This window comes from Eleutherodactylus coqui, chromosome 10, assembly GCF_035609145.1.
Source record: "Eleutherodactylus coqui strain aEleCoq1 chromosome 10, aEleCoq1.hap1, whole genome shotgun sequence".
NCBI lineage: Eukaryota > Metazoa > Chordata > Amphibia > Anura > Eleutherodactylidae > Eleutherodactylus > Eleutherodactylus coqui.
Window position 1 is genome coordinate 17,994,982 of NC_089846.1, and position 22,306 is coordinate 18,017,287.

The 22,306-nt window shown below is 46.2% G+C and overlaps 1 protein-coding gene across 1 annotated transcript in view; it reads right to left on the reverse strand.

Moving 5' to 3' along the window:
• The window catches only part of CACNA1B (calcium voltage-gated channel subunit alpha1 B), a 362,074-nt gene that overhangs the window by 125,535 nt on the left and 214,233 nt on the right, over positions 1 to 22,306 (reverse strand). Inside the window, exons 9-12 of the mRNA XM_066580423.1 lie at positions 22,036 to 22,092; positions 19,421 to 19,510; positions 6,496 to 6,705; positions 4,413 to 4,525 (exon numbers count right to left, since the gene is read on the reverse strand). Of these exons, the coding sequence (XP_066436520.1) occupies positions 4,413 to 4,525; positions 6,496 to 6,705; positions 19,421 to 19,510; positions 22,036 to 22,092 (470 nt within the window). The remainder of the gene's footprint in view (positions 1 to 4,412; positions 4,526 to 6,495; positions 6,706 to 19,420; positions 19,511 to 22,035; positions 22,093 to 22,306) is intronic.

Sequence of the window (22,306 nt, forward strand, 5' to 3'; positions counted from 1 at the left end):
AACGGGGCCCAAAATGAAAGGAGTAGTCAGTGTCTTTCAAAACAGAAATTTTGCTTGAAGTCCTTTTAGGCCCCATAGCACACATGTAGAGTTCTTGAGCGCCCAAAACCATAGAAAACCCCCACAAATGACCCCATTTTGAAAACTAGACCCCTTAAGGAATTTATCTAGGGGTGTACTGCATATTTTGACCCCACAGTTTTTGCATGAATTCAAATCAAGCAAAAGGAAAAAATTGTGATTTTCGTTTTTTCGGCAATTCTGTCATTTTAAAAACAGCTTTTTTTGTACAGCACACATATGAAGGAAGACTTGCACCCAAAAATGGATACCCCTGTTTGTCCCGTGTTCAGAGACATACCCATTGTGGCCCTAATCTTATGTCTGGATACACAACGGAGCCCAAAATGAAAGGAGCGACCGGTGGCTTTCGGAACACAAATTTTGCTTGAAGTCCTTTTAGGCCCCATTGCCCACTTGTAGAGTTCTTGAGCGCCCAAAACCATAGAGAACCCCCACAAATGACCCCATTTTGAAAACTAGACTCCTTAACGAATTTATCTAGGGGTGTACTGCGCATTTTGACCCCACAGTTTTTGAATAAATTCAAGCAAAGCAAAAGGAAAAAATTTGGATTTTTGTTTTTTTGGCAATTTTGTCATTTTAAAAACAGCTTTTTTTGTACAGCACACATATGAAGGAAGACTTACACCCCAAAATGGATACCCCTGTTTGTGCTGTTTTCAGAAATATACCCATTGTGGCCCTAATCTTATGTCCGCATGCACAACGGGGCCCAAAATAAAAGGAGTAATCGGTGGCTTTCAGAACATAGATTTTGCTTGAAGTCCTTTTAGGCCCCATTGCCCACTTGTAGAGTTCTTGAGCGCCCAAAACCATATAGAACCCCCACAAATGACCCCATTTTGAAAACTAGACCCCTTAACGAATTTATCTAGGGATGTACTGCATATTTTGACCCCACAGTTTTTGAATAAATTCAAGCAAAGCAAAAGGAAAAAAATAGGATTTTCATTTTTTGGGCTATTGTGTCAATTTAAAAACAGTTTTTTTTGTACAGCACACATATAAATGAAGGCTTTCACCCCAAAATGGATACCCCTGTTTGTCCCGTGTTCAGAAACATACCCATTGTGGCCCTAATAGACTTACAGGACCCATGGCTAGGCCTACAATAAAAAAGGAATACCCGTTGGATTTCAGGGTACCACTGAATAAATTTCAGGCCCCATTGCCCACTTATCGAGCCATTGAGCGGCCAAAACTATAAAGAACCCCCTCAAATGACCCCATTTTGAAAACTAGACCCCTTAACGAATTCATCTAGGGGTGTACTGCGTATTTTGACCCCACAGTATTTGAATGAATCTAAGCAAAGCAGAAGGAAAAAGTTACGATTTTCAATTTTTTTGGCAATTTTTTCAATTTAAAAACAGTTTTTTTGTACAGTGTACATAGGAATGAAGACGTTCACCCCAAAATGGATACCCCCGTTTGTCCCGAGTTCAGAAACATACCCATTGTGGCCCTAATCTACTTACAGGACGCATGGCAAGGCCTATAAAGGACGGAACACCCGTTGGATTTTAGGGCACAACTGAATACATTCCAGGCCCCATTGCTTATTTGTACAGAATAAAGATTGACTCCCTAAAAATTCCCCCCCTCCCCCTCCACGCCCTTTTTGGCGTTCGCAAATCTTAGATAAAAGTAAAAATGTGAACTGTGTAGTATTTCCGAAGACAGGGGTAATTACGGAGGCTGGTTGGAATGGGCCCATGGGGCAATAAAACCGGGTATCCCCCCCCCCCCTCTCATGCTTTTTGGGGGTATTTCATGACCTCAGTGGCGGGTATGGGGTGTAAAAAGTGGCGTTCCGTGAGTCTCCGTAAGCTTGATGAGGTGCGGCGGTCTCACACAGAAGGCGCTCAACAAGGTGCTCCTGGAACTGCAGGAAAGCGAGCGTTCCCGGGGCTTCTTGTAAAATACGTATCACAGGTAGCTGTCTGAATAACGCCGGGCTCACGCGGGTGCAGGCGGAATCCGCTTGCGGAGGCCCACAGCGGATCCCATCTGTGAGCCCGGCTGTGACCCTGCGTACGGCTGCGTAATGTACTGCGCATAACTGCCTACTCACACAGGCGGTCATGCACAGTACACCTTTGTTTGTATTTCCCGCACCGTCGCTTAGCGATGACACGGGTACCCGCAGCCCGTATACAAGGTAGTTGCGTATGGGCAGCGGGTATATCCGCGACCATGGAGCACAATGGGCTCTATGTTGCCGATTCCGCAGTAAAATAGAACCTGCTGCGTTCTCTTTTCTGCGAGTGGATTACGCAATTCTGACCCGCTAATGTGAGCGGAATTGTGTAATCCAGTGCGATTGATCTGCGTATTACCACGGATCAGACGCATGCGGAATCCGTCATTCCTATCCGGTCATGTGAGACCGGCCTAAGGTAGATCGCTACCTTTTTATCACGTGACCGGGGACCGCTCAACGAGGCCACCCGTCACTGCTCCAGACTCTCGGTGACTGTTGGTCGCTGGGAGCAAGGAGATTTTAAGTTTCCTGGGCTCCCTGACTCTTGCGCATGTGTCCGGCTTTTTGCCGGCAATCGCATGTGCAGAATCCTGGAAGGTCCACGGAGGAAGATCGCGTCGGGATTCAAATACGCAGGCCTCCGGTAAAAAGATTCATCTCCTCTCACCGATCGCATCAGTGAGGGGAGATGAAACTTCAAATTTTTTTTTTTACTTTTACGTGATCGCCATTATTGGATAATGGCGAACACGTGACCAGGAACCGCTCACCGCGGACCCCCATTAAATCTCCATGCTCTTGGCTACGTTTTGTAGCCAGGAGCAGGGAGAATTTAAATTATCCTGGCAATCCACAGCTTTTGCGCATGCGCCCGCCATTTTGGCGACGGGCGCGTGTGCAGAAGCTGTGGTAAGGTCCGCGGATAAATCTGGGGGCCTTAGGTACGTACTTTCATCCTCCCTCACGGATATGATCCATGAGGGGAGATGAAACATACGCTTTTTAAACGTTTAAAAACTTTTTTTTACTTTTTTTTTTTTTACTTTTTTACACTTTTTTTTCACTTTACATGATCACTGTCATCCATTGGATGACAGTGATCATGTCCCTGGTATAATCTCTCTGCTCCTAGCTACACATGGCAGCCAGAAGCAGAGGGATTTTAAATTCCCCGGGGCTCGAGCCCGTCTGTGCACGCGCCCGATGTCAATCATCGGGCGCGCATGCGCAGACGGGGATTCGGGTCCCGGGACATCGGGACACCGCTGAGGACTGGGGGTGAGTATTTTCACCTCCCCTCATGGATCCGATCCATGAGGGGAGGTGAAACTGACTTTTTTAAAACTTTTTTTTAACTTTTTCGCGATCGCCGCTAACCATTGGATAACGGCGATCGCGGTACCGGGGACCGCTCACCGCAGTCCCCGCTGACATCTCCTGCCTCCCGGCTACCTACAGGAGCCGGGAGCCAGGAGATTTTAAATCTCCCGCGCCGCCGGGCCTTCTGCGCATGCGGCTGACGTAATGCCGCCTGGCGCGCATGCGCAGAAGACCGGCTTCGGGCCCCGGAGCGGCAGGAGAGCGGGGAGCAGCGTGCAGGACCTGGGTGAGTAATTTCAGCTGCTCCGATGGATCCGATCCATCAGAGCAGCTGAATCTTTAACTTTTATGTACTTTTATTTACTTTTTTTGCGATCGGCGCTATACATTGCATAGCGCCGATCGCAATGCCGGGGGGGGCTCCGAACAGCCCGGGATGACAGCTCCATGCTGTCAGCTACCTGCGGACACCGACAGCATGGAGCTGTCACGTCCACAGCCCGAGGGGCACTATTCTCTGCAGGAAGCATGTTTTTACGTCCTCAGAGAATAGAGCCCACTTCGGGAGGACGTAAAAACACTATGGGCTGGTCGTTAAGGGGTTAAGGTGCGGCCAAGCCGCAAGATTTCCATGGGATTTCAGTCCCGTGGGAACCCAGCCTAAGTCAACAGAATGGGGTCCCACACTTCCAACCCATATTAGGAAATGCAGATCATAGCTACAAAGAGCGTCTCTCACTCTGGAAGACTCATGATGTCTAGGAATTACATGAACAGCACACTACTTGCATTGGGAACTGTGTAATCCTTCTTTTACCCCGTGGTGACACTGCAGGGAAACTGAACACGTTACCAGCTTCACCCACAGATTACAGCTGACTGGTGGAGCTCCAAACTGTGAGACGTCCGGAGATCAGCTTATAATTGGGGAACCCTGGTAATTAAATGAAATATACCAAGACGTATACAATACACAAATATCCACTCTCAGAATGTGTAATGCAAAACATTTCTAAGGACCTACCCCAAAATCAAAGCAGTTGAAGGATGAATGGAAGTAATTTCGAGGTCCCAGGCCATACATCTTCATGGACATTTCCGTCAGAAAAAGCCCCAGGAAAACAAACTCTGCGAAATCTGAGGAAATATGTACATTTTTACTAAAACTATGCAACTTATCTTACTTCTAGAAGTTGGCCATGTTGTAAACTGGGAGCCAGCGATGTCATGAACCACATTAAAACTGGTTAGGGTACCTTCACACATGGCGTATTCGCTGTGGGCTTTCCACAGAAGAAAACCTGCAGCAAATCCGTACCAACCCCCAGCGGCTGCGTCTTTAACAACGGATCATCTGCGGGATTCAAGCGTTTTATTCCAAAGGTTGAATCCCGCAGAGTAAACAGACATGTTGCGGATTGGTTGGAGATCCTGTAAATGCCCTCCGCATGGTTTGTACGGTAAATGCTGCACTTGCTCCCGTGTGAAGGTGGCCTTTATATCTGCAAATATTGGTGTAGTCAGGAAAATGCCGGCCTTCATATTAATTATTTACAGGAGCCCAATTGTCACATAAGCTCAGTTCTGAACATACGACCTATTATATTTTTCCCGACACAAACAATACTTTGCTGCAACTAAAGTAGGTTAAACGTCATCAGCGATATAAATAGTAACCTCATCATACGACCTGTAATAAGGAGTCTTAGGGAATGTTATGTGCTTACACTGCATAGCACCTGCTCATCCACAAAGGGTCACAGAGATAGGATTCCTGGTATTCAAAGGGGTTTCCAGGGTTAGAGAAACATGGCTGCTCTCTTCCAAAAGCACTGCCACCCCTGATCATGGGTTGTGTATGGCAGTTCCACTGAAGTGAATGGAGTTCAGCAGCAATGCATTGGATAGAAAGCAGCCATGTTTTTCTAATGCTGGACATCCACTTTGATATGTCATATCATTAGGAAACAATTTGCCTACTGGTATTAAAGTGCCCACATGCTTTATTTAGCAGAACATTACACTGCTGGTGAAGTTGCCACCTTTATCAACGTCCTGAACTTAATAGGATTGGGGTTCGTAAACTCCCATTACACTATGTTGACAAGAGTATTGGGACACCCACCAATCCTGGGCTGTCAGGCTTAGGGGAAATGCAATGTGGGGGTGTTTCTGTTGAGAAGAACTAGGGCCATTGATTATAGTGAAGTCCACCCTCAACGTCAGTGGGTACAGAGGCATTGTGGACAATTTGGCAGTACCTACTCTGTGGCAAATACTTTGGTACAGCCCCATATCTCTACCAACATGACCGAGCACCATGTCATATGGTACGCAGTGTTGAGGCTTGGTCTGAGGAGCAGACTGCCTGCAAGCTTCATTGATGCCCAAAGTCTGGATCTCAATCCCATCAAGCATCTTTGGGATGAACTAGAACGCCGTATCTGTGCATGCCCGTCATGCCCTGTATCACTAGATGAAGTTCCCCTCGAGCATGGAGGCATATCCCTCCACACATCTATGGGAATTTGGTGGAAAGCGGCCTAGGAGGGTTACTGCAGTCACTGAGGCCAGAGGCAGCCCAACACTGTATTAAAAAATGTGAATAGAATTGAATTTCATCACCTTCTATTTGTGTCGCCATACTTCTGTCCACAGAGTGTATATCCTAATTGTGTCACGAAACGTTGAAAATGCAGAACCTCTTACAGATGATCATAATCAAATTAATTACTATGATTCACTGGTTGAAAATTTTCTAACTGGGCACAATGTTCAAGAAAGACATATATATATATATATATATATATACATACACACACACATACATATATATATATATATATATATATCAGTATTAGTGTATACTGCATATAAATATATCAGCGTTTCCCAGCCTTTTTCAGTTCACAGCACACTATGTCAGAAGAGTTATATCTTGCAGCACCCTTGCAAGAAAGTGTTTCTCTCCTTCCCCCTCTGGTGGAAATATATACGTATATATGTATGGATAATGATTTTATACAGTTTTCTATATGATGGTGCTGTAGCGATGACACAATTATAACCAATGCTGCCTGTCCATGCCAGCTGTCCCTGGTACTTACATAGGGCTTTGGTGAGCCATGCAGGCTGGTTGTAGTGTACGATGGCAACACAAAGCGTGTTCAATGCCACTACGCACAGTACAAACCAATAGAAACTCTGTGCTTTCACCATACGGCGGATGAAGAAACGGAACATCTTCTCTTTGCGTCGAAGGTAAGACGAGCTTTCGTTTTTTCCGCTTTTCAAGCTGGATCGGGCAAAAGGAGAACCTAGAAGGAGAACAATTAAAAGATATAAGTAGGTTTTCTAGGAATTTTAAAAGCCAGTTCTTTGTATTTAGAAGCATGGTGCGACGGTCACAAGGATAGAGCCTCGCTGCAAATAGCTTCAGCTTCTGCGTAAAAAGCTTTTCATTAGTGCCCCATCATACAAAGACAAGCCCTTAAGTCCTGCATTTAGCATAAAATTGCTGCAGCCGTGTTGCCCGGAGTGCTGCTGTTAGATCGCTTCCAGACAAGCATGTTTAGCTCTGCATTTGGTCTGTGTTTTGTGGACTTTAATACGGAGCCAATGTAACTATCGGCTATTCACATGGCCGTATTTTTTCATAGCTGTTTTTTTTTTTTAAACGCAGGATGACATATTTTTTGCGATTTTGCCTCCATCTTGCTATTAGGTAAATGCGGATCAGTATTGGAGGCAAATACAAATTAAATACAGCGGAAATACTGATGACAAACGGTTGTAATGCCACCTGAAACACGTTTGTAATATGCAGTTTTCTGGTTTTATGTAAATCGCACATGGAAAAGTTCAGAAAATATTTTCTGTTTTTCAATTTTTCATAATTTTCTAAATCTTTGCTCGCTATCAGTGAATTGAAGAATTCTTGCTTACATCCGGAGTCTGAAAACCCAATACATGTAATACTTCTCACAGCTGAAGTTGTTACATTTGTATCGAATCTAGACCATCCTTGTGCTAAACATAAAGTACAGGCTATATTTACATTACATAATACAGTTTTCTTGCACTGATACATTGTAGCAATCTTCAGAGATTTGTGCTGTTCATGGAATCTAAACTGCCCAAACTCAGCTGTGGGTTGCCTCACACCCACTTGAAGGCCGGCTTTATTCCTAAAAGGCGAATGCCAGTTGCACCCAAGAAGAACGGCCACAACTTGCATCAGACAGCACATGGACACCCGATCCGACATGTCCGATCTGCATGGACAGTGCGCATTGCATGCCCTATTCTTGTTCATTAATACGGATGAGAATTGGACAGATAACTATTTTTCACATGGTGTTGTGGCTTGTCGGTCATGACGGAGTCATGGCATTGTGGGTTAGCACATGTTGTGCAGGGGCTGCTGGCTGCTATCTACCTGATGGCTGCATACTAGTATGCTACCTGAAAGTCATTACTGTGAGACTGTGAGGTTTGGGGTGTGGGTCCTTATCCGTGCTACCTATCAGCAGATGGAGGGCTTTGTATTCCTACCCTTCCCTTTTTCCCTTGGTGTATATTTCAGTTTAGTTGGAGGTATCATTTGAGAAGGTTGGAACCTCTATCCTGGATAAAAGCTTTCATTTAAGTACTGGGTTTTTTTTCTTATGCTTTTGCTAGTCTTTACACAGTTTCTTTGCGGTGTTTAGTGCATTTCTCCAAGTGCCTTATAAAGGAAAGTCAGGTCCTAGGTGAAGACTGTGGGGCCGTCCTTACCAGGACATCTACCCTGCATTTAGGCAGGGGTTCCCCTCCCCCCTGATTTGTAAGAGACAGGTTTCTCCATCTAATTTTGCCTGGCATTGTTCAGTATAGTTTTGTGTGTGCTTTTTACGTTTCAGTGTGAACACCACGTGGTGCTCTTGTGCCGCACAGACGTAATACATTGACCACCAGTCTCTGTGAATAAATTGCTTATGTAGTCTCATAGTTTTGAGCAAACATATGAAAAGCTCAGTTAGGCTAGTTCACCAAACTTTGGTTTGGTCTGAATGAATTAGAACCAAACTAAAACTTCGCCAATCTACTGTTGACAACGACTCCTGAGGATATGCCATAAACAGTTTGCAACTGGACAACCCCTTTAATCCAATAACACACAATATCCCCTTCATCATTACCATGCAGATTACCAAACTGCAAGAATATTCAACTGAATGCCCTAAGCTGTATGCCCTTTGGCCGGTCTCACACGACCGGATAGGAATTGCGAATTCCACTAGTGTTCAATCCTCGGTAATAAGCGGTTCAATCAAATGCATTGGATTACACAATTCCGCTCACATTAGCGGGTCAGAATTGCATAATCCACTTGTGGAAAATAGCATGCAGCATGTTCTATTTTATCGCGGAATCTGCGATAAAAAGCCCATTGTTGTCTATGGTCGCAGATCTACCCACAGCCCTGCAAAGTGACGGCGTGGGAAATATAAACAAACAAAAAAGGTGTACTGGGCATGTCCACCTGAGTGGGTAAGTGGTTAAACGCAGTACATTACAGGGGTGTAGGCAGGGTCACGGCTGGGCTCATAGCTGGAATCCGTTGTGTGAGCCCGGCCTTAGGCATGTGCCCATTGTCATGTAGGATATATAAAGCATTGATCGCTATAGGGCTTTAATTTGATCTATTTCATTTTGAAAACCCTCGTTGTAGCCCAGATGAATCAGTAGGAACTTAGGAATCTTCTAATGTGAAAGGATCGGTTACATCTGGAAAGACGTTATAATGGAAATGTCTCCTCTTATCACATTAGCACTGGCTACATAATCCACAATCAGTCAGTAATTGGCTTGAAGGATTTTTGGTAACAATGTTAACCACAGACCCAATCGAAGGTGTTCAGAGTTGTCCTTAAATCCAGGGAGACGTTTCCAACCTTAATTATACATTGCTTGTCCAGAATTTATTATTTATAAGATTGGCCACTGAAGCAGAAACTCACGTACATATTGAGGTTACAGCGAAAGAGGAGGATGGGGGAACGGAGCATTGCTCAAATTTTAGATATGACTCATCTAACAAAGCCTGTGAAGTGTCGACCCTGGACAATACCACTTTGTACAGAGAACTCTATTTCCTGAACTAAAAAAAGCGCTCTGCAGCTCTGGAAGGGTCAAAATCACTTAAAAAGTAGACAATTTCTCTTTGATTCTACAAGGCAAGTTCATTTTTTCCCAAGACATTGAGCCGCTTTACATTCAATATTGTCAAGAAGCGATATAACTATCCTGTGTGTTATAAACGGGTCATACATGATAAAGCTTACATTTATTACAATAATACATTTATACTGGATGATTATATCCTTACGAATTGTTTTGAATCGTTCCATAAAGGGTATGTCTACCTTTGAAAGCCATTTCACATTTATACACAGTTATCATCTATATATAATGCTGAGTTACATCGTGTATTATACTCCAGAGCTGCACTCACTATTCTGCTGATGGAGTCACTGTGTACATACATTACTTATCCTGTACTGATCCTGAGTTACTTCCTGTACTATACTCCAGAGCTGCACTCACTATTCTGCTGCTGGAGTCACTGTATACATACATTACTTATCCTGTACTGATGCTGAGTTAGATCCTGTATTATACTCCAGAGCTGCACTCACTATTCTGCTGGTAGAGTCACTGTGTACATACATTACTTATCCTGTACTGATCCTGAGTTACATCTATTATACTCCAGAGCTGCACTCACTATTCTGCTGGTGGAGTCACTGTGTACATACATTACTTATCCTGTACTGATCCTGAGTTACATCTATTATACTCCAGAGCTGCACTCACTATTCTGCTGGTGGAGTCACTGTGTACATACATTACTTATCCTGTACTGATCCTGAGTTACATCTATTATACTCCAGAGCTGCACTCACTATTCTGCTGGTGGAGTCACTGTGTACATACATTACTTATCCTGTACTGATCCTGAGTTACATCCTGTATTATACTCCAGAGCTGCACTCACTATTCTGCTGGTGGAGTCACTGTGTACATACATTACTTATCCTGTACTGATCCTGAGTTACATCCTATATTATACTCCAGAGCTGCACTCACTATTCTGCAGGTGGAGTCACTGTGTACATACATTACTTATCCTGTACTGATCCTGAGTCACATCCAGTATTATACTCCAGAGCTGCACTCACTATTCTGCAGGTTGTCTTTGGGAACAGTCAACAAACATCTTGTTAGATATACTGATAGATGCTTAGATGAGCTCCTAAAGCCAGTTCATGTGTAAGACATTTGATGACTGTACAGTGCCTGCTACTCTATAAAGACACTGTAAATCACCAAACCAAAAAGAGCTTAGCTCTTAAGCCTGCAGAATTGTAAACACAAATCTGAACTACAAGGCCTCATGTCCACGGGTGGGTCGGATTCTGCATGCGGGAGCCTGCAGCAGAATCCGACCCTACCAGCAGCTGGCGACCCTGCTTACCTGTCTGTGTCTTCTTTCTTCTGTAATGCAGATGTGAATGGAAGTGCTGGCTGGCGCGCTGGCACACGTGCGCAGTACAGTTTTTTTCTTTTAAACCTCCTGCTCTTCCTGCGGAATCCGCGGGCCATCCCCCGTGTTAACTGCGGACAGGTTGTGGATTGGGCGGCTTCCCTTGACTTCAATGTAAGCTGTCCATGCGGGAACCGCACTAAAATAAAGCATGCTGCGATTTGTTTTCTGCACGCGGAATCCGGAAAACAAATCGGCATGTGTAAATTGAAGCGCGGCCGCCCATGCTGCCCTACGAGTCCGCCCGAGGACAGATAAGTGATGTATTTACAAACTATTAAGTCAATAAAATGTAAATTGTGAAATTGTGCTCAAAGTTGGAGATTCTCTTTAAGACCAAGATGTGCCGTGCTGCGCCTATAGGAATACACCGAGTCATACAGTTTAATGGGAAACTACATTAAGGTTCTCTTGGTGATCATTGGGTTGTCTGCACGTTACACTACAGTGCAGTGGTGGCGGACCTACGGCACGCAGAGCCCTCCCACGGCCGCTCACCACATTAGTGAATGCCTGCAGGGGCATTCACTGATCAGCGCGCTGCTATCTGCGCTGATCCCGGCGCACACTGTGACATCAGTGTGCAGCCGGGATCCTCATCCCTCGTCCCCCGACGTCTCCTACTTGGTTCCGCGAGAGCAAGGAGAGAAGGCATCCGGCAGCACACTGAAGTCAGTGTGCACCAGCAATCAGGAAGAAGAGGATCGGTGCTTCCACGAGGAGGAGGGGTAAGTATGTGGGGCTGGGGAGAGGGGGGCATTATTAATTCTGGGGGACCGCTAGGGGAGCATTATTACTGCTGGGGGACCGCTGGGCGCATTATTACTTCTGGGAGAGGGGGCATTATTATTGCTGGAGGACCGCTGGGGGGGAGGGGACATTATTACTGTTAAGGGACTGTTGGGGGGGGAGGGGGCATTATTACTGCTGGGGGACAGCTGGGGGGGAGGGGGCATTATTACTGCTGGGGGTCCGCTGGGGGAAGGGGGCATTATTACTGCTGGGGGGTGGGGGGGTGGAGGGGGAATTATTACTGCTAAGGGACCGCTGGGGGAGGGAGGGGGCATTATTACTGCTGGGGGGGAGCATTAATAATGCTGGGGGGAGGGCATTATTACTGCTGAGGGACCGCTGGGGGGAGGGGGCATTATTACTGCTGGGGGGAGGGGGCATTATTACTGCTGGGGGACCGCTGGGGGGCAGGGGGCAGTTTTACTGCTGGGAGCCCGTTGGGGGGGGGGCATTATTAATGCTGGGGGACCACTGGGGGGCATTATGACTGCTGGGGGACCGCTGGGTGGGGGCGTTATTACTGCTGAGGGACCGCTGGGGGGTGTCACTATTATTATTGCTGGGGGGGGCGTGTCACTATTATTACTGCTGTGGGACCGCTGGGGGGGTGTCACTATTATTACTGTTGGGGGACCGCTGGGGGCTGTCACTATTATTACTGCTGGGGTCACCGCTGGGGGCAGTCACTATTACTACTGCTGGGGGCTGTCACTATTATTATTGCTGGGGGGGCAGCTGGGGGGGTGTCACTATTATTACTGCTGAGTGGCCGCTGGGGGGGGGGTGTCACTATTATTGCCGCTGGGGGGTGTCACTATTATTACTGCTGGGGGGCTGTCACTATTATTACTGCTGGGGGGCTGTCACTATTATTACTGCTGGGGGTGTCCCTATTATTACAGCTGGGGGCCGCTGGGGGGTGTCACTATTATTATTGCTGGGGGGGTGTCACTATTATTACTGCTGGGGGGGTGTCACTATTACTACTGCTGAGCGGCCGCTGTGGTGGTATCACTATTATTGCCACTGGGGGGTGTCACTATTATTACTGCTGGGGGGCTGTCACTATTACTACTGCTGGGGGGCTGCTGGGGTGTCACTATTATTACAGCTGGGAGACGCTGGAACGTGTCATTATTATTACTGCTGGGGGGCCACTGGGGGGTGTCACCATTATTACTGCTGGGGGCCGCTGGGGGGGTGTCACTATTATCACTGCTGGGTGGCCGCTGGGGGGTGTCACTATTATTACTGCTGGGGGGGCGCTCTGGGGGGGGTGTCAATATTATTACTGCTGGGGTCCGCTCTGGGGGGTGTCACTATTATTACAGCTGGGGGCCGCTGGGGGGGGGGGTGTCACTATTATCACTGCTGGGTGGCCGCTGGGGGGGTATCACTATTATTACTGCTGGGCGGACGCTCTTGGGGGTGTCACTATTATTACTGCTGGGGGTCCGCTCTGGGGGGTGTCACTATTATTACAGCTGGGGACCGCTGGGGGGTGTCACTAATATTACTGCTGGGGGGTCACTATTATACTGGGGGGGGGGTCACTATTACCGCTGTAGGGTGTTTCTATTACCACTGGGGTATGTTTACATGTGGCAGAAATGGGCAGGGCTGTTTTAAAATAGACAGGGTGCAGATTTTAACAGCTTTTTGAATGCGGAAATGCTGCAGAATTTTCCACAGAAAGTTCCGCTGAGGACATTCTGCAGCCTTTCCGCATCCAAAAAGCAGTCAAAATCTGCACCCTGTCTATTTTAAAGCGGCCCTGTCCTTTTTAGAACGATGGGGGTAAAATCATACGTCGTGATAAGCCCCGCCCCCTGACGTGTTGGCACTTTGCCTTAAATAAGTGGGTTTTGGGTTGCAGTTTGGGCACTCGGGCTCTAAAAGGTTCGCCATCACTGTTATAGTGTATTCGGAAGACGCAGGGCAGACGGGGTCCTATTACAATATTTGCCCTGAGACTCTTCCATTTGTACCTCTACGCACACCTATTCACCCCAGCTGAAGGGATTTGGGACACATACTGCAGCTACAGTATCTTCCCCTAAACGTCAATAGATCACGCTCAGATGAAAGCCATCTTCTGTCTGTGGCCACCAATAACCTATGAAGCCAAGTTAGCTTTATTCTGTAAAACACTCCAATTAGAGGATCATTTACAGAGAAAGAAGCTGGTCCGTTTCTGAATTGGAAAGAGTGTTATTTATGCTGTGGGCAGCAGGTGGCGCTGCATTAATGAAACACGAAGCCACTCGCTAGCCCATGGCTAATATGTGGATGGCAGGAAAAGCAGGCGCTAAGTTGTCAGTTAATCAATGTTTAGAGGATTACAATGTGATGAATGTATAGGTTACTGTAAATCTTATCTGGCGATGCGCAACCAGTTGGGTTTTCACTTTGTGCTACCTGCATCTAAAGCAAGCAGTCCTCACTCTACATAAACTGCGGTGCTATTACTACTAGTACTACCTTGAGTCTCACATTGGGTAGACCGTGCATGAACATAAATAGGAACAGACTAACTAAATGAAGCACAAGGCACCCAAGGCTTCAGCCTGAGGCCTAAAGGGAAATTCAAAAGGCCTGGACTGCTGGCAGCTATTTCCACTCGGCTACCGCAACCCGAAATCTCAACCTCATTTTATCCCGCTGTCAGTCAGAGAATCAGTCAGTATGAGATCTGGATACCTGTCAACTAATGCTACTTATGACGGGATATCATGACACGGTGCAGTACACGGTGCAGGGTGTAGGGGCGCTAACCAGCTGCTATGCCTTGGCCAGGGTCGGCCGAATGAATCCTTGCCGCAGGTGAAAGAAAGCCGAGATATGACTCCTATACAGGGTGTACATTAAAGGGGTTAATCCGCTTTTAACTATCGATGGCCTATTTTCAGAAGAGGCCATCAATAATAGATCAGTGAGGGGCCATCATTTGGGATTTCCACCAATCAGCTGTGCTCATCCAGGGAGTTCACTTTGCCGGAAGCAAACATTTGCTTTCTCTCTTTGCAGTAGCCTGGCTTGGTATTATTGCAGGTAAAGTTCCCATTCACTTCAATGGGACCTGCCATTGCAATACCAAGCCTGGCCACTGCAGAGAGAATAGAGCTGTCTGCTTCCAGCACAGATCAGCTCTGTGGACAAGCTCAGCAACCTGTTAACAGCTAATTGGTGGAGGTCCAAAGAGGCCCGATCTATTACTTATGGCCTATCCTGAGGATAGTCCATCAACAGTTAAAAGCGAGACATCCCCTTTAAGAGAAATCAAAATCCTACTCCTGGAGTTGGTCAATGCGGTTGTACCACCCATGACTTGTATAACCTATAGGATAGCTAATAAAAGTCTGACTGGTGGAGGTCTCACCACTGAGAACCCCACAATCCTGAGAATGAGGGCCCCATGTCCCCTTCTACTGGTCACTGTGGACTCACTGCACTCACCTGCAGTGATGCCAGATTGAATAGAGTGGTGGTCACGTATGTATGGCCCAACTCCATTCATTTCAGTGGAGCTGACGGAAATAGCTGAGTACAAGCATGAATGGCGCAGCCACGACTGCAGCTTCATTCAATCTCCTCCTTACTACAGGGGGTGCAGTGAGGAGGAGAGGGCTTCTGTTCTCAGGGTTGACGGTGTAATCCCCACGGATCCTAGTTATATCCCCTATCCTACGGATAAGTATATTGTGGAACAGCCCCTAATGCTAGTGTACTTTGCCATCCTAGGATATTTGGCCATGGTGCTTGGTTTCTCCTTTCCATTTTAACGTTTCAGTCTCTTCCAGTGTGCCCCCTTGATTGCTTCCATGGTCCACATAGAGCCCATCAATGAAGTGGGATAGGTCCAACCTGAGTGGATCCCCTCTATATGAAGGCTTTTCTGGGTGCAAACAAATACCGTTCAGCAAGATCTTCCTTGCAGAGAAAGCTATTTCTTCAATTGGCTGCATGCCTGCAGTGCAAAGGGTTAATGGTGAAGCCTCCGCCCGCCTCCAGGAACTAAAGGATCGATACGTTATTGATTAGCGAGCTGTGCCAGGCTGTAGTAATCCATCTGTAATGGACCTGCTTTGTGTGTCAGTCTGACCAGCATCTGGCCCCGCTGCGGTAAGACGTGGCGCGGGCGGCGGGGAGAGTTGGCTGATGCCTGGAATCAGCTGCTCCTGACATTCCTGCAAAGAGCTTTGTTTCCACTGGGGGAATCCTCCGAAGCGTCGGCGAGCACAAATTCAGTGGGTGTCTAGTAAATGAGTAAACGTTCGCTTTAACCTTATATCTGCAACAACTGCGCTCGTGAGTCAGACGCCGCAGCCATTCTCTGCTTCTCATACATAGTGTATCGTGTGGCGGACCTAATGGTCCTCGCAGTGAGATTATTCAATAGCGCAGCCGCCCGTATCAGGAGGAACCCTTCACTACAACTTATATTATGCTAAAGTCCGAGGCCTCGTTCACAAGGGCAAAAGCAATTGTGGTCCGTGATCAAAGCGGGTGTATGTGCGTTTTTCGTGTATTTCACGGACACACTGTAGTCTATATACACAAGCGCCTTCTTCACGCGGACTGGTGGTCCATGTGAAGGGATTCGCAACATGTCCCATTCTCTATGACAATAGGACATGCAAGGTCCAGTGCGTCCTGCAGACTGAACAGCGCATGGATGGGTGTCCAATGTGAGCGGCGGGCACAACTTGCATACGTCTGTCTGAATTCGGCCTTATTAGCCACTGCCAAGGCATGGATTCCAGGGGCGAGCGGATCTACCTGGTCGTTTATTTCATTTTTCCCCATTTGGGGCATATAGAGACGAAGTATATTTATGCAAGCATTTCCTCGCATAAAAAAAAAAATCGCCCATAAATCGCGACGCATTGGATTTTAATGGGTTCGTTCAGACGGACAAGCGAGAAAAATAGGACCTGCGCAACTGTTTGCAGTCGCCAGTATTATACGTGCGTGATAATATAGGTCTGCCTCTATCTTGTGCCGTGATATACAGCAAGCTCCCATAGAGAGGGAGTTACCCTGCGTACAATGCAGACAAGTGGCTCCAATTAGGCATTAATTGTCATTCCGAGTATTTTCTTCCGATCCTTAGTCGCCATCGCTTCTGCGTGTTTTTTAACATGCATGCAGCAGCGCCCCGTGTGAAAGGCTTGAAATACGCGAAAAAAGATCGGAACTAGATCGGGTCAAATCTTCATTCGTGCGATTATACTGGGCGTACGGGCGAACGTAAAAACACATACGGTTGTGTAAGGAGGCCTTAGGGCTTATTTACACAAGCGTATATTGGCCAGCGTTTTCACGGCCGGACGATATACGCTTCCATCTGAGCAGTCCCACCTTCCCTTCCCCTCCCCTCCCCAGCTCTCTGTCTCTCTCCTCCACTCCGGCGTTTGCAATGGGAGGGGGCAGGATGGGGGCGGAGCTAAGCTCTGCTCTGTCCCACCCACTCCCATTGCCGGCTATGGACAAGGGGCAGGATCGTAGCTCCGCCCACTCCCATTGCAAACCGCTCGGAAGCCCTTAAGCCTATTTAGTTACCGTTTTAGGCCTCCCACACTCTTGGGGTTTTTTTTAACGCGACTGTCAATGGGACTTTCTAATATTAAAAACTCAACGCACAAAAATTGCAAACCACAAACTTGCGATACGTTAAAAACCTGCAAGTGTGCGGGAGCCCTAAAAGCTCTGTCCGGTGACATTCTAATACAAGGCGTATACATTGTCTGCGGGTATATAACAACGCTCATTATATTGGATACAATGTAGAATCCTGCTAATAGTTTTGCTGTAATGGTATGCAGTTAGTCAAATCCTTGCTGTAATTATTCTGGAATTAATCTAGGTTCCCAGCATGAGGATTCGGCGCCACTGAAGAGTAATATAGATTAAAAAGGATTAAATGGTGATATGGATTGATTAGAATTAATGTGAGGAAGCTTCGGCGTTACATTCGTGATGTCATTCCAAGCTGGAAGCCGTAGAAATAATTGGAGATATTACATCGAAAAATGGGCGAGGGGTCCTAGAGACCTTTACGTAGGCCAGCCATAACCCCCAGAGCCTACTCTATATATGGCTGCTGGACGCATTACTTTCAGCTGTTAAAGGGGCTGTCCATTCTTATCAACATAAGGCTTCAAAACAAACTTTAGAGAGGTTTTCCAGGGCTGAAATAATGATAACCCATCAATAGTTGATCGGCGTGATCCCCACTGGTCAGCTGACTGAAGTGACAGCCCCACTCGAGTGAGCGCCGTTGTCACTTCAGTTAATACCAGGCCCAGCGCTGTATGTTGTATAGTGGTTGTGTCTGGTATTGCAGTTCAGTCCCGTTCAGGCCATGTGACTGATGAAAGTGACATCACCGGCCTGAGAAGAGGCCGCAGCGCTCACTTGAGCAGCATAGCCTCTTCAATCAGCTGATTGTTGGAGATTCCAAGCAGTGAACCCCAAAGATCAACTATTGATTGTCTATTTTAATTGTATTAAATAGACAATCTGTCAGGCAGAAGACTGGAAGCGAGCAGAAGCAGAGGTGCAGCATGTTACAGGTAGCAGCGTATAAATGCAACCCTCGGGAGCAGGTGAGCAGCGGCCACAAGCCATGACACAATCCCTTCTCCACATTGTCTCCCTTGTTTATTTTGTTTGTATTGTATACATTAGTTTACCCTTCAGCATAACTGAGTTAAAGGTCTCATGTCCACAACACGGGCGGATTCCGCGGCTAGCGCCCCCACGTACCTGTCTGTTACTTCTTTCCTCTGTACAGCGGATGTGTGCAGACGTGCCGACCGGCACATATTCGCAAAACAGATTTTTTTTAAAATCTCCTGCTCTTCCTGCGACCCTTCCGCAGTGTCGGGCGGCTTCCATTGACTCCAGTGGAAGCCATCAGTGTGGGAACTCCAGTAAAATGGAGCATGCTGCGATTTTTCATCCGCGAGCCGAAACCGCGATTGTGCATGAAGAATCATTTTTCCATAGCATGCTATAGAGGGTTATTGGTGCGGAATCTAGAGGCGGACGTTCACTCTGGATCCCGCAGCAAAAACCCTCCTGTGAGCATGAGGCCATGAGGGTTTTTGTGCCCCCCATTGAGAACCTTCAACGGTCTGTTTAGCGAATTCCTTTAGCGCCACTCTTGTCCATGGGCTGTGTCTGGTATTGCAGTTTTTCTTTTTTTAATTTAATGTGCTGAGTTCATAGACAAGAGTGGCACTGTTTCTGAAAAACATCCCTTTAAGTGAATTTCATAATACACATTTTCTGCTTTAAAGTAACCCTCCGGTCCTGGACAAACAAAGATGGTCTCTCAGCTACTCTGACAACGTGATCCACACTGCGCATTAGCATAAGACACTACATGCTGTTTTGATTGGCCAGTGTTGCCCATGTGAGCAGCACTGGCCAATCAGAGCGGAATGCAATGTCTTAGACTACTGTTGCATTTCAATACACAGTGTGCATCGGGTAGTCAGAGTAGCGGTGAGACCGTATTTGTTTGTCCAGGACACTTTAAATACATTTCAAGATGGCACCCGGACATGATCAGTCCCATAATACACCTATTTCAGGGACCTATATAAGCAGGCTTCTGAGATAAACTCATGTAATGTCTGACTCACCAACGGAGCAGATATCCGTGAAGTGATCCTCGCCCTCTTCGGCATGTATAAGGTCGTTTTTACTCTTCTTAATGGTTGCTCTTTTCAGTACTGCAAGGCAGACGAGCAGATATATTATTTATCAGATTGCACTATGTTAGAAAATAATCACTTCCTGTTGGAAGCATACGCTTGGCAGCCCTTTAAGTTGATGAAGTAACAAGCAGAACTCGCACTGTGTATATTCTGTCTCTAGGCAGAAAATTAAAAGTGACTTGTAAAATTAAAACACCTCGTGTGATGAGGACATATTTAGGAGAGCTGTCAGTCACTGACTAGTAGGATGACTGGCAGCTCTGCCTGGCATCAAGTACCCAGAGGTTACAGAGGTAGTACTAGTATTTTATACTGAGGAGTGATTGCCACCATTGGTAATATATTAAATGGGTTCCTCTGTGCCATGTTATTGATGTGATCACTGGTTATCAGTCACCTTGGCCACATTATACTGCCGTCTATGCATACTTTAAAAGATGATGTCCGGTTTAGAAAACCCTTGTTCAAATACCTTATTAGGATATTCTTAGTTAAAGAGGATTTCCAAGATTGCCCTTTATCATCTCATCATAGGATAGGTGATAAAGGTCTGCTGGGTCCCCCATCAATCCCGACAACAGGGCTCTTGTGTCCTGCACTCCTACTCTTGGCTTTGCTGCACTCCCTGCAGTGATGAGGAGATTGAATGAACAGCGGTTGAGCATGCACAGTGCTGTTCCATTCATCTTCAATGGGACTGCCAGAAAGAGCTGAGCGCTTGTAGTCAGGTATTTCCAACAGCCCCATTGAAGATGAATGGAGTAGCACTATGCCTGTTCAACCGCTGCTCCTTTCAATTTCCTCAAAGCCACCTCAAAAATAACCATTTTTTCTGCTAAAACATGACCTTTACTGATTCAATTAAAGGTTGAAAAAAGCCCTATTATGGTCCTAGTACATTACTCTCTGAGCGGAGTACCCGTCCTGACAAGGACGACCCTACTCTCAAACCTCTCCCTGGAAAATCCTATTCAAATAATCAATTAGCCATATATCTCTACTATACTTAAATATGTATGTCTAACTGATTATTTTTTTTAGACCAGCCACTATTAGAACATTGTGTATTATATAAGCTTCCATGTTTCTCTCCTGTATAAACTATTTGTTATGCTGTATCACTATTAGAATAGGTCTTTTGAGAGGGATGTTCAAGAGCAAAGTCGTCCTTGTTAGGGCAGGTACCCCGCTTAGGCAGTAATGTACTGGCACCATAATAGGGCGTCTTTTTTATTCTCTCTCGTTTTAATTGAATCAATAAAGGCTATATTTTATCAGAAAAAAAACTGTTTCCTTTACAGTTGGCTTTGATTTTGTATGGACAGGGGTGTAGCTAAACGGCTCATGGGACCGGGTGCAAAAGTTTATCTCGGGGCCTCCTAACTTCTCTTAACTCCTTAATGCAGAGGCATAACATGAAGCTCCTGGGCCCCAATGCAAAACCTGTAACAGGGCCCCCAACTATAATGCTTTGTTCATAGTACTAGACTCCCTATATGGAGAAGAGAGGCCGTATGGGCTCCCTAAGCCTCCTGAGCCCAGGTGCAACCGTACCCCTATAGTTACGCCAGTGGATATTGAGTCTTGTTGGGTGCAAAACCCACTTATTGTTTTTTGTTGCCTTTTTTTGTTTTCCATTCAATCTCCCCCTCACTGCGGGGGATGCGGGAAGGGAATGCAGTGAGCCCACAGTGAAGAGGACAGCACGCGATGAAAAGTCAATTTTGGGAATACTCCATTAAAGGGATTGCCCACTTTCTTCCCTAATTTCAGAAATGCTATACAGCGACGTGTAATGGCAAAAGAACCGCTAATACACTTCCAGGTTTATCTCATCGCATGCAGTTCAGGCCTCCAGTGCACATGGGTAACACATGTGAACAAACCACCAGCATCCATAGTTTCTGCAAAATGGCAGCAGGTACGTCCTCTACTGCACAGGCGCTGAATGTGTCCAGTGCCGGCACATACACAAGAGACTCTGCGGCTTGTATCTGCGCATGCAGCAAATGCTTTTGGCACCTGCGCAATGAAGGACTTAGAAGCCATCGTCTTGGATAGCTATGGATAACGTAGTGTGTTTGCATGTGTTACCCATGGGCACTGGAAAGAGCATCACTGTGTGGCCTAAAGTAAGCCCAGATATATTTTAGCATTTCCTAAGCCATTACACATGGCATGACTGAAATTTGAGCATAAAACGGAGAACTCCTTTACTAGAGGGGGGTTTACTGTTCAGGAACATCATATATTATGGAGAGTGACTACCGGGACCTGGAAGGTTTTTGGAGGACCTGGCATGTCCTCACATTGCCTAGACAGCACATTGACGTGATTGGGGACTGTGTAATGTCTCATTTTCCCTGTGATGGCGCTGCAGAAAAATGGAACCCTTGCCAATATATTTTTACATAACACACAATGCCCAAAGCCAGTGTGGACCGGACAAACACCCGGGGATGAAAATGGCGGCTACCCTTTGTGCATTTGATGGGCTTTCTTGTATGATAAGGTTTGTCGAAGGTAAAAAGTTTACACACCGTCTAAGGGGGACTTTTCTTCTGCATTTTTGTCCTCTTCTGCAAGCATGACTTCCTCTGTGGAATAAATGGATGACAGAAATAAACGTTTTACTGATTCTTAACAAGTAAGGAATCATTTTACCAATCTAAGAAGCCATGCCCCATCTCTAAACAAGAACATATAAAGGCTAAAAGTGCCCCTAGATGAAAAAAAACTTGGAACCTTGATGCCTTTTAATATATTTGTGTTGGTTTTTTTTTTATTTAAAGGGGCATTCTGATACTATAA